The sequence below is a fragment of the Dama dama genome, chromosome 19 (assembly GCF_033118175.1).
Source record: "Dama dama isolate Ldn47 chromosome 19, ASM3311817v1, whole genome shotgun sequence".
Classification (NCBI taxonomy): Eukaryota; Metazoa; Chordata; class Mammalia; order Artiodactyla; family Cervidae; genus Dama; species Dama dama.
The window spans coordinates 20,338,438-20,355,707 of NC_083699.1; the positions used below are offsets into that span (position 1 = coordinate 20,338,438).

Consider the following 17,270-nt stretch of genomic DNA (forward strand, 5'->3'; position numbering starts at 1 on the left):
AACTGTACAAAAAAGATCTTCACGACCCATATAATCACGACGGTGTGATCACTCACTTAGAGCCAGACATCCTGGAATGTGAAGTCAAGTAAGCCTTAGGAAGCATCACTACAAACAAAGCTAGTGGCGGTGATGGAGTTCCAGTTGAGCTATTTCAAATCCTGAAAGATGATGCTGTGAAAGTGCTGCACTCAATATGTCAGCAAATCTGGAAAATTCAGCAGTGGCCACAGGACTGGAAAAGGTGTTTTCAATCCAATCCCAAAGAAAGGCAATGCCAAAGAATGCTCAAACTACCACACAATTCCACTCATCTCACAAGCTAGTAAAGTAATGCTCAAAATTCTCCAAACCAGGCTTCAGCAATCTGTGAACCATGAACTTCCAGATGTTCAAGCTGGTTTTAGAAAAGGCAGAGGAACCAGAGATCAAATTGCCAACACCCACTGGATCATCAAAAAAGTAAGAGAGTTCCAGAAAAACATCTATTTCTGCTTTATTGACTATGCCAAAGCCTTCGACTATGTGGATCACAATAAACTGTGGAAAATTCTGAAAGAGATGGGAATACCAGAACACCTGATCTGCCTCTTGAGAAACCTATATTCAGGTCAGGAAGCAAGTTAGAACTGGACATGGAACAGCAGACTGGTTCCAAACAGGAAAAGGAGTATGTCAAGGCTGTATATTGTCACCCTGCTTATTTAACTTATATGCAGAGCACATCATGAGAAATGCTGGGCTGGAAGAAGCACAACCTGGAATCAAGATTGCCGGGAGAAATATCAATAACCTCAGCTATGCAGATGACACCACCCTTACGGCAGAAAGTGAAGAGGAACTAAAAAGCCTCTTGATGAAAGTGAAAGAGGAGAGTGAAAAATTTGGCTTAAAGCTTAACATTCAGAAAACTAAGATCATGGCATCTGGTCCCATCACCTCTTGGGAAATAGATGGGGAGACAGTGGAAACAGTGGCTGACTTCATTTTGGGGGGCTCCAAAATCACTGCAGATGGTGACTGCAGACATGAAATTAAAAGACACTTGCTCCTTGGAAGGAAAGTTATGACCAACCTAGATAGCATATTAAAAAGCAGAAACATTACTTTGCCAACAAACGTCCGTCTGGTCAAGGCTATGGTTTTTCCAGTGGTCATGTATGGATGTGAGACTTGGACTGTGAAGAAAGCTGAGCGCCAAAGAATTGATGCTTTTGAACTGTGGTGTTGGAGAAGACTCTTGAGAGTCTCTCGGACTGCAAGGAGATCCAACCAGTCCATCCTAATGGAGATCAGTCCTGGGTGTTCATTGGAAGGACTGATGCTGAAGCTCCAATACTTCAGCCACCTCATGTGAAGATTTGACTCATTGGAAAAGACCCTGATGCTGGGAGGGATTAGGGGCAGGAGGAGAAGGGGATGACAGAGGATGATATGGCTGGATGGCATCACCGACTCGATGGACATGAGTTTGAGTGGCCTCCGGTAGTTGGTGATGGACAGGAAGGCCTGACATGCTGCGATTCATGGGGTTGCAAAGAGTCAGACATGACTGAGCGACTGACTGAACTGAGGATCAGGGGACCTTCAGGATAGAAGCAACACAGTGAGACGTATCTGCCTGATGAACTCCTGACTGCCTAATCCCAGACTTTACATACAAGGAAGTAAATACCATGTTATTCCACTGTTCTTTGATGTTTCCTGTAATATAAAGTTAAAGAAAATCCTAACAGATTAAGTAGTCTACCTTACAAGATATTCTTCCAGAGCTATGGCATAGGAGGTCAGAGGAGAAAGTAAATGTGATGATTACTTCTGAAAACTAAAATGTGCATCTGTCTGTCTCATGTTTCCACTTGCAACTTTCATTTTTTAAGTATAGAAGCTGTCAAAGAACTCTGATCGTTTGAATAAACAAGGACAGAACCTTATCTGATAAAAGTATGACAGTTACCTAAATAATGTGAAATTATATCAAAACTTACTTTAAAACATCTCTTTCAGAGTTATTTAGAATATATAAGGTTCAGTTAATTATAAATAGGGATGAAATACACTTCCCTCCTAAAAACTTCACTAAGCATTTGTATGTAGAATAATGTGAATTTGTTTCTGAATAGAAAACAATTCACCTATTGCTTCCTTCTGGCAAAAATAAGGGCATAAAAAGAGCCCTTTCACACCTACATTTCCATAAATGTTATTGTACTGTCTATGTATCTGAAAAGAAAAAAAGAAACAGAAGATAATCCCATCAATCAATTAAATCTTTTCATTTTAAACATAACTGTCACCTCATGGAGAACATTAAGAACATTCTCTCCTTTTCCTTTAACTATGAAAGACATTTGCATTAAAAGAGGAGGATCTTTATTTCCTTAAAGTTCGTCTATGCCTGCTGGTTATTCCCTAGCTAAAGCCATAATCCTGTTTGCAACATCATAATCATTTACCCAGCAAACAATCAGTGTATCACTAACAAAGAATTATGACTTTAGGTGGGGGATAAACTACAGGCACAGATGAACTCTGAGGAAATAAAGATTGTTTTCATGCAAATGTGGCTAGTAATAAATAACCAGGAATGAAAATTATGATGAAACAGAATGCTCTATAAAAACAGATTTGAGGAGGTATAAATAGTATGTTTTCAAAATTTCTCCTTTCTGGAAGTATGATGCACAGTGTTTATAAAGTACCAGTGCAATTTTAATATTTAAAAACTCTGAATTTACACTTGATAGCAGAAATCTATAAACACAGAGAATAATGTTTCAGAAATATTTTTAATTAAATTAATTTAGATATTTAGATTTCAACATAAATGCCAGCTTTATACAATATTCAATCTAATTGTCCAACTCACTGATGCAGTCTTCATTTTTGATACTGAGTAATTTTTCATAGATCGTTTATGTCAACTTGGCCCTAAACTCACTAATTAATCCAGCCATTAATTTGTCTGTATATTCAATGATCGTAGGGTAAACACATGAGAAATTATGACAATAAGCATGGCACAACACTTTCTAGTTCCCAAAGGGTTTCTGAACTCAATACATTTTATACCCACACTATCTTTTGAGCTAAATCAAGCCAGTCAGTATCGTTTCCTCCAATTCAGAAAGGAACACATTCAACTAAGTGATCTGCCAACTAGTAAGCAGTGTAACCTGATAAACTGTGTTTCTCCCACTATATATACTATGCTGTCTCTCCTTGGGAAAAGTTAGGGATTGAGACAGCTTATCAATTGGATCCTGTACATTATTTCTTTCATTCATTCATTCACTCATTACTAATGACCACTCAATCTCAGCCAGGCATAAGACAGGGGCTAAACTTAGAGTGGTGAACAAAACAGGTAAACTCCATGCTCTGTTGAACTGTATCATCTAGTTGAGAGATATACATTAAAAAATGCACACAAATAAATTAAAAACTATCAGTGCTACAGAGGAAAAAGTAGGACACTATGAGAAGGAATAAAATGAATAATGGGAATTAATTTAGATAGAAGTTAAGAGTCTGTTAAGAAGGTACATTTTGAGACCTTGGAGATGAGAAAATGGCATGTGCCCAAAGCCAAGATGAGATAAGCTTTGCTCAAGATCTTTCCAACAACTGAATCATAGGGACAAAGAGAACTGGTTTTTCTGAATCAAGGCATTATTTTAAATATTTCAGTGCCTTATTATAGAGATGGAGCCATTGTGTATTTCATCTGTTCAAGAAAAAATTTCCTTGCCCCTCCTGTATAAAACACAGAATGAGGTGGTCTTAAGCATGGGGTGTGCCACTGGCCTGCATTGCGTGACACATTCAGAGTGCACCAAATATGGATGACTTCAACAAGTATCAAAAGACATATTAAATTATCAACTATAATGGTACCTCATTGTGGTTTTGATTTGCATTTCTCTAATAATGAGTGATGTTGAGCATCTTTTCATGTGTTTGTTAGCCATCTGTATGTCTTCTTTGGAGAAATGTCTGTTTAGTTCTTTGCCCCATTTTTTGACTGGGTCATTTATTTTTCTGGAATTGAGCTGCAGGAGTTGCTTGTATATTTTTGAGATTAATCCTTTGTCTGTTTCTTCATTTGCTATTATTTTCTCCCAATCTGAGGGCTGTCTTTTCACCTTACTTATAGTTTCCTTTGTAGTGCAAAAGCTTTTAAGTTTCATTAGGTCCTATTTGTTTAGTTTTGCTTTTATTTCCAATATTCTGGGAGGTGGGTCATAGAGGATCTTGCTTTGATTTATGTCGGAGAGTGTTTTGCCTATGTTCTCCTCTAGGAGTTTTATAGTTTCTGGTCTTACATTTAGATCTTTAATCCATTTTGAGTTTATTTTTGTGTATGGTGTTAGAAAGTGTTCGCCAGTCAGGATGGCTGCTATCCAAAAGTCTACAAGCAATAAATGCTGGAGAGGGTGTGGAGAAAAGGGAACCCTCTTACACTGTTGGTGGGAATGCAAACTAGTACAGCCGCTATGGAAAACAGTGTGGAGATTTCTTAAAAAACTGGAAATAGAACTGCCATATGACCCAGCAATCCCACTTCTGGGCATACACACTGAGGAAACCAGATCTGAAAGAGACACGTGCACCCCAATGTTCATCACAGCACTGTTTATAATAGCCAGGACATGGAAGCAACCTAGATGCCCATCAGCAGGTGAATGGATAAGGAAGCTGTGGTACATATACACCATGGAATATTACTCAGCCATTAAAAAGAATTCATTTGAACCAGTCCTAATGAGATGGATGAAGCTGGAGCCCATTATACAGAGTGAAGTAAGCCAGAAAGATAAAGAACATTACAGCATACTGACACATGTATATGGAATTTAGAAAGGTGATAACGATAACCCTATATGCAGAACAGAAAAAGAGATACAGAAATACAGAACAGACTTTTGAACTTTGTGGGAGAATGTGAGGGTGGGATATTTCAAAAGAACAGCATGTATACTATCTATGGTGAAACAGATCACCAGCCCAGGTGGGATGCACGAGACAAGTGCTCCGGCCTGGTGCACTGGGAAGACCCAGAGGAATCGGGTGGAGAGGGAGGTGGGAGGGGGGATCGGGATGGGGAATACATGTAAATCCATGGCTGATTCATATCAATGTATGACAAAACCCACTGGAAAAAAAAAATAATAATAATAAAAAAAAAAAAAAAGAAAAAAAAAATTATCAACTATAATTTAATTTTGTTTCCATCATGTGTATGGCCAGAATTGTAAAATTACAGGATTTACTCTGACTGTACACCAGAGGCAAGTCTGAATATAAATTGTGAAATCCCAATATGCATGTAAAATCATGTTATCGCTTGTCCAGGAGTTTCTAGAGGCACACTGTACTAACTCTAGAATTGGGAATATGGTTGTGATTCTTCTAGAATGTCTGTTACTCTCTCAATTCCACAGTGAGAACTAGGCTCATGCCTTTAACAACTATTTTAAGCTTGATCTCCAAGATGAGAGAACACACTGAAATTGCTTCAGGCAAAGGTTCTAATCTTATTTAGTTTTTTATTTCCTCATTAGACTAATGACAAATGAATTAGGAACTTTTCTAAATGTATGGTTATGGGAAGCAAATAAAGGCAGAAGGGGGTCTGCTCTGCCCCAAAGGACCCTCATGTTTAATTTCAATGTTATATTGGAAGTCAAATGACAAAGTCAATGGTTCATTACTTATTTCAAATTCTGGCCAGAAACGCACCAATGACAACTAATTATCATCTTAATTTTTACTTCAAAATTCTTAATTATAAAAAGTAATAGAATATTATAAAGTCTCCTTCTGAGCTAGTTAATGAAAGATTCAAGCCATGACTGAATACACAGAATACACAGAAGTGGGCCTACTTTCCTAATGAGAATAGGATAACATCTCCTACCATTTCATCTGAGGAAAAAAATAAAATAAGAGTTTTATAAATTGCACCCAGAGAAACAATTTTCTTTTTCATCCAAAGGGAAAGGAAGATGTCTTAGAGCAAAGGAGGAGAAGAAAAGCAGAGAAACTTTAAACCGGAGCAGACACGCTGAAAAGAAAAATAGCAGCTCTTCCTATCTGAACAGATGAAGAGGAAATCCCCATTTTAACTACAGATACTAAAATTCAGCCTCAGGGTAAGACACCACAAGGGCTTTTGACACAAATGATAGATTCAAGGGTGACTCACTGTTGTCTCTCTTGGGGATTGTGGTGGAAGAAGTGCTCAGAGAACAATAACAATACTGAGGACTCACATTCTTCAAGTTATTTCTTTTGAAAAATTATACTCTGATAGTATGATTGGCTTTCCTGATTACTTTGTGTTCACTTATGTAAATCACTTTTTATAAACGGCATTTGTATGCTAAAAGACATAGAAATGCTGATAGATCTCTTTATCATCCTTTTCTACCCTGTAAGTAGATGATGTGTGTGAATGCCAGCACAATTTATTGATGCCATGAAAAAAGTATCAAAGATAGATTTACACTAAGCAACCATCAAGTCTATATGGGGTCTACCTAGAATCTCAGAATTTAGAATCTTAGAATACTATCCAGATTAAAAAGAGTTTGAATCCTGAGATATGACTATGCTGTGGTGATGGCATAAAGGTTATGCCAATCTGTAGGGATGTTTCTCTGGTAAGTCAACAAATGCCTTAAGGAGAAACTGTCTGAAGACATTGCAAAGTGATATCCATAAAACTATCCTCCTTTCATCTTCTGTCCCTTTTGAAACTCTTGGTATTATAAAATTATGTGAAACCTTGAATACAAACCAACCCCAGGGACCACTACCACTCAGGACTAGCAAACAGTTGAAATGTAGTTTTTGGTTTTTTGTTTTTTTTTAGTCTATCACAACAATCTTCCATACTGACTGTGTTTGTACTAGTCAGGGAAACACAGTTTGTACTTCTCCAGAGGAACAGAATCAGTTGTGATGGCTAGCAAATTCAAAATCTACAGGGCAGACAGCTAGGCTTGGGACCAGGGAAGGGTTGATGTTTTAGCTTCACCTGAAGGCAGTCTGAAGACAGAATTCTCTCTTCCTTAGAGGACCTCAGTCTACTATGGACAGTAATCTGCTTTACTCAAAGTCTGTTGATTTAAATGTTAATCTCACCTGAAAAATACCTTTATAGAAAGATCTAAAATAAAATGTGACCAATATCTGAGTACTTTAGCCTGGCCAAGTTGCTACATAAAATGAACTATCACACTGGCCCTCCCAAAATAAGATAATTAGGGGATATTTCCAGTGTTTTATCATAACAGAGAATGGCAAGTATCATGTTCATTTTATTTCAGGTCCTCTTTTTCTTTTCTAGCAGCAACTTTTGATGCTACCAAAACACCTGTAAATGTCAAAAACCCTAAGAAGAAAAAAAAAAATGAAACAAAGTAAAAAATGGATTCCAGTCTCAGCGATACTGCCAAGTATAACTAGGCCATCAAATGTACACTGGTGATATAATTATTTAAAATATAATTTAACAATTAAATATAACTTTAAAAATAAGCATGTACTAACTTATATAATATTGTACATCAACTATACTTCAATAAAAATAAATTAATTTTAAAAAGATAATCATGTACTACCTTCTGATAAGTTCTTAGAGACACAGTTATAACTTATTTTTAAAATTTCATTGAATGTTTCTAATATAATGTGCAATTTGGAAGAAAAAGCCCTTAAACTTATAATATCACTAATTTTTATTAGTCTGTAAACCTTGAAATATTAGAGACAATAATCAAAACTCTCTATCACCCGGACAGGTAATCACTTGATAACTTTTTTCAGGTTTGCTTTACTCTGGGTACAAAATGGAAAAAGTAATGAATGATTACTAGGTACTCTTTGACCACGGGAGTGTAATGACATGTTGCTTGTCAAGGAAATCTTCTTCCTCTTCGTCCGTACTGCTTTCAGAAACTGTCAGCAAAGACTGGATTCCAGTATCCTTTTCAGAAGAGCTGAAAATGCATTAAAATGTCAATACACAATATACAGAACCAGGTTTCAACTCTTCATTTATCTTCTGATCAATACTACACACACTGAAGTTATTGGAGGCAGGGAGACATGAGGGGGGCTATTTCCACGGGCTAAGACCATAATTCTCAATGTGCCCAATAAACCAAGCCTCCGTGATTCTCATCATTCTCCCTCTCAAGAGATAAAGCCACAGTGGAACCAAGGAGAGAAGATTTTATGGTCTCTGGTTGCATCTTTCATTGATGATACTTTAGAAGGTACTTCAGAAACTTGCAGAGCCTCCAGGTTCTTGTTAAGAACATTCATCATTACGTTGGTGGTTTAACAGAATCCCAATGCATAGGCTGCCAGATAAATCACTTCTTTTGTGTACAGTAAATTAGGACCATGTGAATAGCCAGTCTAGATATGCCAAAGCCAAAATTAATGACAGCAATTATGTAGTTCTTTTATTTTCTTGCATCTTATGGTGAAAAGGAACTCATGGAAACTCTAGTGTGTTGCTGTCTGAGGCTTGGAGTCAGAAGTAGTATGGGGGCACAGAAAGGAGTCCGCATACTTCAGATATTTTGGTCCAAGTTATTAAAAATTTCAACCCATGTACACTACTAAATAATATAAAATATTTCACCCTGTGGTGGATAGAACTCTTCTTTGGATTTTATGCCCCAAACAGGCTAAACCAGCATTTCGTAAACTCTTGTCTGTGGTCCAGTTCAGATCTTAAATGTGATTAAAAACAAAAACAAAAGAACTTTTCACTGGCCTAAACAGAGAAAAGAAGGGCAAGGTAATAACTTTTTCATGAAATTTTTAATTTTAAAGAACTGTGCTTTATTCTATTAATATAATTCCCTTATATTTAGTCCTAAATATCCTTCATTTTATGAAGTTGGTTTAGTTACTTTGGTTTATCTTTAGGGAAAAAACTAGCAAATTTATACTGATCCCTTTTTAAAAAAAATTTAAGTGGTGTTAGAAATGGAAAAATCCTTGAGCCACAGATAAATGATTTTCTCCTTCAGAAAGACAGAATATGAACTCTTGATTCCTTTTTACTACAATATTAGACTTCAACAAATCAAAGGAATTTACAATTCAAGGGGATTTTATTTTACTTTTTTCTCAGTCTGTTTAGAAGAATCACATTTCCTTTTTCAGGGAATTCTAGTATGACCATAACACCTTGACATGATAGACTACTTTTCTGAAGATTTATTGGTTTTACCAATGTTCCTTATAAACTGATCACCATCTCTAAATGCTCTTATCCTGTGTAAGGGAAGAATGAAGTCATATAGATTAAAATGATATCATTAACAATCTAGACTTGATTTCAAGAAGGAGACTTCTCCATACTCTATTCTAAAAACTTTATTCACATTGACTAAGAGTCTATGAATGCAAAGTATTGAAATTCAGTAAGTTAATGAAGACAAGTAAGGCAAATGTTTTTCAATATAAGAAGAAATGCTGAAGGATTATTAAATTCCAAATGTCTTTTCATTTTCCTGACACATATCGTGCAGCAGAGAATTATCTCTTCACACTAAAGCAACAACTTCATAAGCCTTTCACTAAATCCTGATAAAAGCTTAGCAAAGCACCTAAACATTTTATAAAGAATAGCCATATAAATACACACATGAGGACAATCTTTATTTATGTAGTAAAGGTAACTAGTTGGGGGTTGTCAAAAATTTTATGATGCACTCTTTGTACATATAAGCTGCATATTTAACCTACCTCTGTTCCTCCAATCCACAGAGACCCCTCACACCTGAGGCCTTAAGGAAATCTAGGGTGGTCTGACTTGTATTCAGCAAATGGTTGTTGAAGGCTGGTAACTCTTCTGAGGTTAGGCTGTAAAGTTTTTCTGAAGGATCTGAAATATTTTATTTCATGCATTGTCAACACATAAATTCAAGAAACAAATACAGAGCATATGGTGCCGAAAGTTTACTCAGTAAACTTTAAGCAGTACAAGGATAGGGGCTTCACAGGTAGCTCAGTGGTAAAGAATTTGCCTGCAGTGCAGGAGATGCAAAAGACTGGGGTTCAATCCCTGGAGTAGGAAATGACAACACACTCCAGTATTCTTGCCTGGAAAATTCCATGGACAGAGGAGCCTGGTGGGCTACAGTACATGTGGTCCCAAAGAGTTGGATACGACTTAGCAACTAAACAGCAGTCTGACTTATTTTGCCTAGCCACATTGATTTTTAACATACACTAAACTTAAGTGCCAAATGCTCTGAAATTTTACAAAGTTCCAAGGAAATACAAGCAATCTTTTTTAAACTTACGATATTGTGCAACTCCTCAACTTGCCTGAATGTTAAACACTTTATTATATCTTTTTGTCTTCTAAGAAATAAAAGGTTTGCCCCCACACAATCTGAGGCAAAGGTTAGTTTTGGAAAAGCTACTGTTTCTTTTAGACTGGCTTGCTTTATTTGGGTAGATAATAACCATGTGTATGTGAAAGGGGAAAAGCCTTAAATCATCTTCTTTTTCCTGAAGTTGGCCTGTGATTCAGCCTGCTGCTGCTGCTGCTAAGTCACTTAGTCGTGTCCAACTCTGTGCGACCCCATAGACGGCAGCCCACCAGACTCCCCCATCCCTGGGATTCTCCAGGCAAGAACACAGGAGTGGGTTGCCATTTCCTTCTCCAACGCATGAAAGTGAAAAGTGAAAGGGAAGACGCTCAGTCGTGTCTGACTCTTAGTGACCCCATGGACCGCAGCCTACCAGGCTTCTCCATCCATGGGATTTTCCAGGCAAGAGTACTGGAGTGGGGTGCCATTGCCTTCTCCCGATTCAGTCTGAGTAAGGACAAATAGTGCAAGTTCAATATCAAAAGTGTAAGCAATACCTTCTTACATGAACTACCAAAATATCAAGTATAGAAGGAAATATGATTACTATGTAATTAGACATAATGGTGTCAGAGCCATCTAACTCCCACAAGAGGTTATGCTATGTATGGTGACTTTTAAAACTATTAAAATTACTGGCTGCTATTCTTGGGCTTACCCAGATAGTGCAAGTGGTGAAGAACCTGCCTGCCAATGCAGGAGATGTAAGAGAGGGGAGTTCGATCCCAGGGTGGGGAAGATCTCCTAGAGGAGGGCATGGCAACCCACTCCAGTGTTCTTGCCTGGAGAAACCTTTGGACAGAAGAGCCTGGCGGGCTACGGTCCGGACACGACTGAAGCGACTTAGCACGCATTCCTCCCTTCACTTTAATGAAAGTGACAGGATCAGAAGGACGAAACACCAGACCCCTGACTGAAGATAGTTGGGGGTGGGTAGTATTAACTTGAAGTTTGTGAGCAAGCAGAGATTCCCCTACAAAAATGAACTTAGAATATCCCTCCTGCAAGATAACTAAGACCATGGCGTCTGGTCCCATCACTTCATGGCAAACAGATAGGGAAACAGTGGGAACAGTGACAGACTTTATTTTCTTGGGCTCCAAAATCACTGCAGATGGTGGCTACAGCCATGAAATAAAAAGACGCTTACTCCTTGGAAGAAAAGTTACGACCAACCTAGACAACATATTAAAAAGCAGAGACCTTACTTTGCCAAAAACGGCCCATCTAGTCAAAGCTATGGTTTTTCCAGTAGTCATGTATGGATGCGAGAGTTGGACTATAAAGAAAGCTGAGCACCGAAGATTTGTTGCTTTTGAACTGTGGTGTTGGAGAAGACTCTTGAGAGTCCCTTGGACTGCAAGGAGATCCAACCAGTCAATCCTAAAAGAAATCAGTCCTGAATATTCACTGGAAGGACTGATGCTGAAGCTGAAACTCCAATACTTTGGCCACCTGATGCGAAGAGTTGACTCATTTGAAAAGACCCTGATGCTGGGAAAGACTGAAGGCAGGAGGAGAAGGGGACCACATAGGATGAGATGGTTGGATGGCATCACCAACTCAATGGACATGAGTTTGAGTAAACCCTGGGAGTTGGCGATGAACAGAGAGGCCTGGCATGCTGCAGTCCGTGGAGTTGCAAAGAGTTGGACACGACTGAGCGACTGAACTGAAGATAGACATCAATACATTTACAACTGTAAGTGCCCTTAGAAGTTCAGAGCATTCACAATGACAATATGTGGAGAAATCCGGCAGGCTGAGGGTTAAAGCTTCTGCTCCCATTACCCCAAAGCAAGCAAGACAGCTTTCATTGGTCTCATTTATGTTTGGGAATTCTCTATAAAATTACTTCTGAGAAAAACAAGATTCCTTAGTGAAAATTTTTGTCCCATCCCCACTTATTGGAGATTAGGAAATTGAGGGCCCACTAGGGACTGATAACTTGTTTACACAACTACAAGTAGAAGAACTGGAACTCAACCTAAGCTCTTTCAGCTCACCACAATCATAAATCACTATGTTCCAGAATCTAATTATTTAGCATTGGGCTATTATCTTCTCTACAAGAAGGTGTCCGCCCCCCCCCCCCCCTCCACAAGGTGAAAGAAAACAGGTATACAAGGTCCCTTTACATACCCCATGAAAGAGAATGTTACCCATGGGAAAGTAGTCAGCTCAGGATTTGGAATTGGTAGAACCACAGTGCTAACCCAATGGTGATGCTTAGATCTAAGGAATCCCACCAGGAGAGGTTAGTCTTTCAAGTCTCTCTGTTAGTCTTTCAAGTCCTAACTGAATGAATACTGAGCTAATTCAAATTGTACAAACAGAATGGGACTATTTTTGCATAATCATTCAGTCTCAAAATTTTATTTCAGAATTAATAGGAGTAGTTATTTAATTTCGGTTAACAGGAGCAGAGGTGACATCACTTGACTTTCAAGGCAGAAAAAAATAAAACTTTAACAAAAACCCTACTGCTAAACCCTACTGTTAAAACCTAAAAGGTCAACCATACAAAAACCCAAGTGTTCTGATTTTTCTCATATGGGACCAGGGAAGATTGCATTAATATTTCCATTGGAGATTTTACTTTATAACCGTCAAATCAGCTGATTGTTGAGAGTGGATTGAAGTTAAACCTTTCCTATCCCTGGAATAAATGGGATATGTGTATGTTCTTTGATCACTGAAGAATCTCTTAAATGCAATAATAAAGAATGGCAAAGAGGGAAAATCGACTATATACAAAGTTCCACAGTATATTTCTAAAACTCAGGTCACTTAAAACACATACATAAAACTTTATTCTACAGGGAAATAAACACATATGAATAAATAAATGAAGTAAAGAGGAAAGGAAGGACCAAATGACAGGTTAACCCCTTTCAAGGAACAGAAACAAAGCATATAGGCAATTTCCCAGTAAATAATTCACCACCACCAACAAAAACAAACACCACTTCTAAAGGACTAGATACACATACAAAAGACATCCCGATATCCGGAAGATATGACCATCAGGACCCTCCCCCAGTAACCTGCGAGCCCACCCAGCCCAACCCACCAGCCTGTTTCCCCTCCTCCACTGTCTTGCCTCATTTATCCTTCAACCCTTCTTTCCTTTGCCTTCACTCTGCCCAACACCTTCTCCGTCTCAAGTGATCACAATAGTGATCTGAAGGAAGGATCTCAAATTATTTAAGTGGCACACGGTTCTGGTGATCGGACAAAGGCACGTGGGGCAGACCTGCCTGGGTTTGTGCGTGGGTGCCCCTGGGCACCCAGGGGAGGCAGTCACTGCACCATCCAGAGTCTCACTTACTGCAGCCACACAGGGGAGACCAAAAGTAGCACCACTTCCTCACCCATCTACCAACAGGATAGCGATGAAGATCAAATGGAGCAACAGCTCATATAAGAACAAACAGTGATTATTACGACTTATTGAATGGCTTCATATTCCTACATCAGAATTTTTTAATATGTTGACTTTCACTTTTATGTGTCACTCAAATTTTTCCTGAAATTCCAAGATACTTTATAGCAAAAAAAAAAAAAAATGCCATTCTAATTCAATTTCACCTGACTGTCTTTACAAGGGTTATCAAGTTAATTAGATAACTATAATCCTGATTAGCCATTTTACAGTTTAATATCTTACTTGATGGTCAGCCTTCTAATTACTCAGGAAACCACTGCCTCACTATTTGACTTCATACTGTAGTTAGTATGGCTACATCTGCTAGTATCAGGTAGATTTTTATTCTTTCTTATTTAAGAAAAAGTTCTCTGTCTTTAATTACTCAGCTGAGTACCTGTGGACTCGTACAAGCATAGGATTGCCAAAGGAATTTAAGGACCACAAAAACTCAAACAAGTCAGAATGAGTTTAAAACAAATGAGACTTTTCTTTTTGGCCGCATGGTATGGCATGTGGGATTTCAGTTCCCTGAGCAAGGACTGAAGCTGTGCCCCCTGCACTGGGAATGCAGTCTTAGACACTGAACCACCAGAGAAGGCCCCAAACAATAATTTTTAACCACTGAAGAGGTGAATGCTTTACTGTATTTGATTACTGATATTTTCTCATAATGCAAATCTTCTGATACTTCCAAATTATGCCTTGGTAATGGCTCAGTGGTAAATAATCTACCTGCAGTGCAGAAGACACAGGAGACACAGGCTTGATACCTGGGGTCTGGAAGGTCCCCCGGAAGAGGAAATGGCAACCACTCCAGTGCTCTTGCCTGGAGAATACCATGGACAGAGGAGCCTGGTAGATTACAGTCCAAAGGGTCACAAAGGGTCAGACATGACTGAGAGACTAAAGCATAAGCAGAATTTAGTGTTATTTACAAAGGTACTTGTGGAGGAATAATTATACGGCATGAACTAGAGCTAACCATAATTCTCAAAGTGGCCCAGAAGAAAACATGGTTCTAGAATAGAAACAGATTTTATGTTTTTGACTAAAAGTTGGACATGCCAAGAGCACCTTAGCTTACGGTATGTCAAAAGCACTGTCCACTGGTTTCTTATATAATTTAACAGTGTTTTCAGGACAGACTATGTGCTAAGCACTTCAATGTTAAAGTGCATGTGTGCGTGTATGTGCAAAATTTTTATAAAATTAGTATTTAATATATACTCAAATTCAATCACTGAACAATTTATGATAGGGTCTATTATCATACTCATCTTTCATACATGGAAACTGATACAGAGAGAGATTAAGAAAGTATAATAATTTGTCCGTTGTCACAAAGCTGGGAATTTGTAGCTCCACATTGCAGAGCCAAACCCCTGGCCCTAGAGCCTGGCTCTCAACCACCCTGCTTTGCTGGTTCCTTGTTTCCTGATTCAGCCTGCACACACACACACACACACACACACACACACACACACACACACACACACACGCACACGCACACACACACACACACATATCCTCATCTCCCACTGGCCCCATCTCCTTCTGAAATGACTCTGTTGTCAGCCTCAGCAATTGGAGTCGAAGGAGAAACACTACTCAATGTAATTATTTCCTGTCTTCTCTTGCCCAGACTCTTTGGCAGGGCTCTTTTCCTAGAACTTGGAGGAAGTGGAGGTATCCTAGAGCTGACATAAAATCAGTCATAACGTATGTTGCTTACAAAAAAGGCAGCTTTCATGGAAATGCACACCCATTTACATTTGTATGAGGACAGTTGTGTAGCTGTATCTGTGTGAGACCAGACTTCATTGAGAGTTGTTTCAGAACTCACCACGAGTGAGTGTGGATGGAATTTCTCTACCCGCTGATGCTGAACAGAATATAAAAGTCTGTGCAGAATCAATGAATTTTCCAGAATAAAGCCTGATTGCACCACAGCAGCTGTCGCCTCCCTGACTGTTGGGACGATTTGGCTGATGTGCACTCCTCTTCTTTCCTCAGCTCCAGGTGAATTTCTCCAAAGCTGTGCATTCATCCAAGGCCAATCTTCCCAAAGAGAAAGACAGCCATTCCCCGGTGGACTGAGTGTAAGTGATTACACTCTGCTCCTGACCCATCAAAAAACTCTGGTAGTTCACAGGCTATGTAGTGTGTACTTGTTTTTAATGTATGAAAAGTTATGTATTCTGGTGAAAATATTGGTGTGGGTGTATGAGGAAATGAGTGACAGGGAAAAGGTGAAGCACATAAGCACAAACCTGATAAACAAAATAAAAAAGCTGAGAGGTTAGAGACAAACAACCCAAAACTACTGTTTGTAAAGTATCTCATTTGTAAATAATGAAATTGATCAATTTAAAAAATAAGACAACCTTCATCTTCTGATTAAAAATTGCATTACTATCCTTTTGATCTAGTTCAGATCTGATATGCTTCATTTTAGAACTAATTTTTTAAAGGTATTTTTATGTGACCCATTTTTTTTTAAGTCTTTATTAAATTTGTTACAATATCATTTCTGGTTTTGTTTTGTTTTTTGGCCACTAGGCATGTGGGATCTTAGCTCCCCAACCAGGATTGAGCCCTCTACCCTCTGCATTGGAAGGCAAAGTCTTAACCACTGAACCTCCAGGGAAGTCCCTAGAAATGACATTTGACATGAGAATTACCTCCAAGCATATTTATATTTGATTTTTAGTAATGTGGGATAAGGCAAGTGCATGATAGGTAAAGGTGAATCACAATTTCTTCTTCTCCAATCCCTAATGAAATGAATAGGAAAGGGAGAAAAATAAAAAATAAAATAAAATCATAAGTGGAATGAAAGGAAGAGATACAAATTCACATAATAAACATTGACAAGTCAGGGACAACAAAGGAATAAACAGAAGATTCATTAAGGTCCAGCTGGGGGCCTACTGCTGTCCACACCCTTTCTCCTGCCCACTCAGTATGCACACAAACTAGTAATAGGAAAAGGAGAGTCACCTAAGATGCTCACAAGTCTTCCCAGTATCATAAGAAATTGTGGGAAAAAAGTGGGTAAGGGGAAAGCAAGGAGAAAATGTTGAAAATATTTTTAAGCCCTGAACATCCACCATAATATCTTAGCAGAGGCAAGACAATCGCATACCCGCAGGTGGCCCAACAGAGACAAAACACATTTGAAATCAGGTCCAATGAAGTTTGGCATTCAATAAAATCCAGAAAAAGACAAGAGAGCCCAGATCCTCCAGTAAAGGAAGCTGAACTCCTCAGTCCTTCATCTACTCTCCCCTGTGCCTTTGAGCCACGGGATACAGAAAAGAGTCAATGGCCAACTCACAAACAGCAGCTCCATAGAGAAGACGGACACGTCCAGCCCAAGTAGAGAAGAGAGAGTAGATTTTAGGGAGAGTGAAGTCTCACTATATCAGAAAAGA

General features: G+C 38.5%; 1 protein-coding gene across 2 annotated transcripts in view; it reads right to left on the reverse strand.

Annotated features, from left to right (window-relative positions):
* Positions 1 to 7,879: 7,879 nt before the first annotated feature.
* ZBBX (zinc finger B-box domain containing) overlaps positions 7,880 to 17,270 on the reverse strand; it is a 107,802-nt gene continuing 98,411 nt past the window's right edge. For both annotated transcript variants that reach the window (XM_061167868.1, XM_061167867.1), the window contains 2 exons: positions 9,775 to 9,913; positions 7,880 to 8,006 (listed from right to left, as the gene is read on the reverse strand). In XM_061167868.1, coding sequence (XP_061023851.1) covers positions 7,880 to 8,006; positions 9,775 to 9,913 — 266 coding nt within the window. The remainder of the gene's footprint in view (positions 8,007 to 9,774; positions 9,914 to 17,270) is intronic.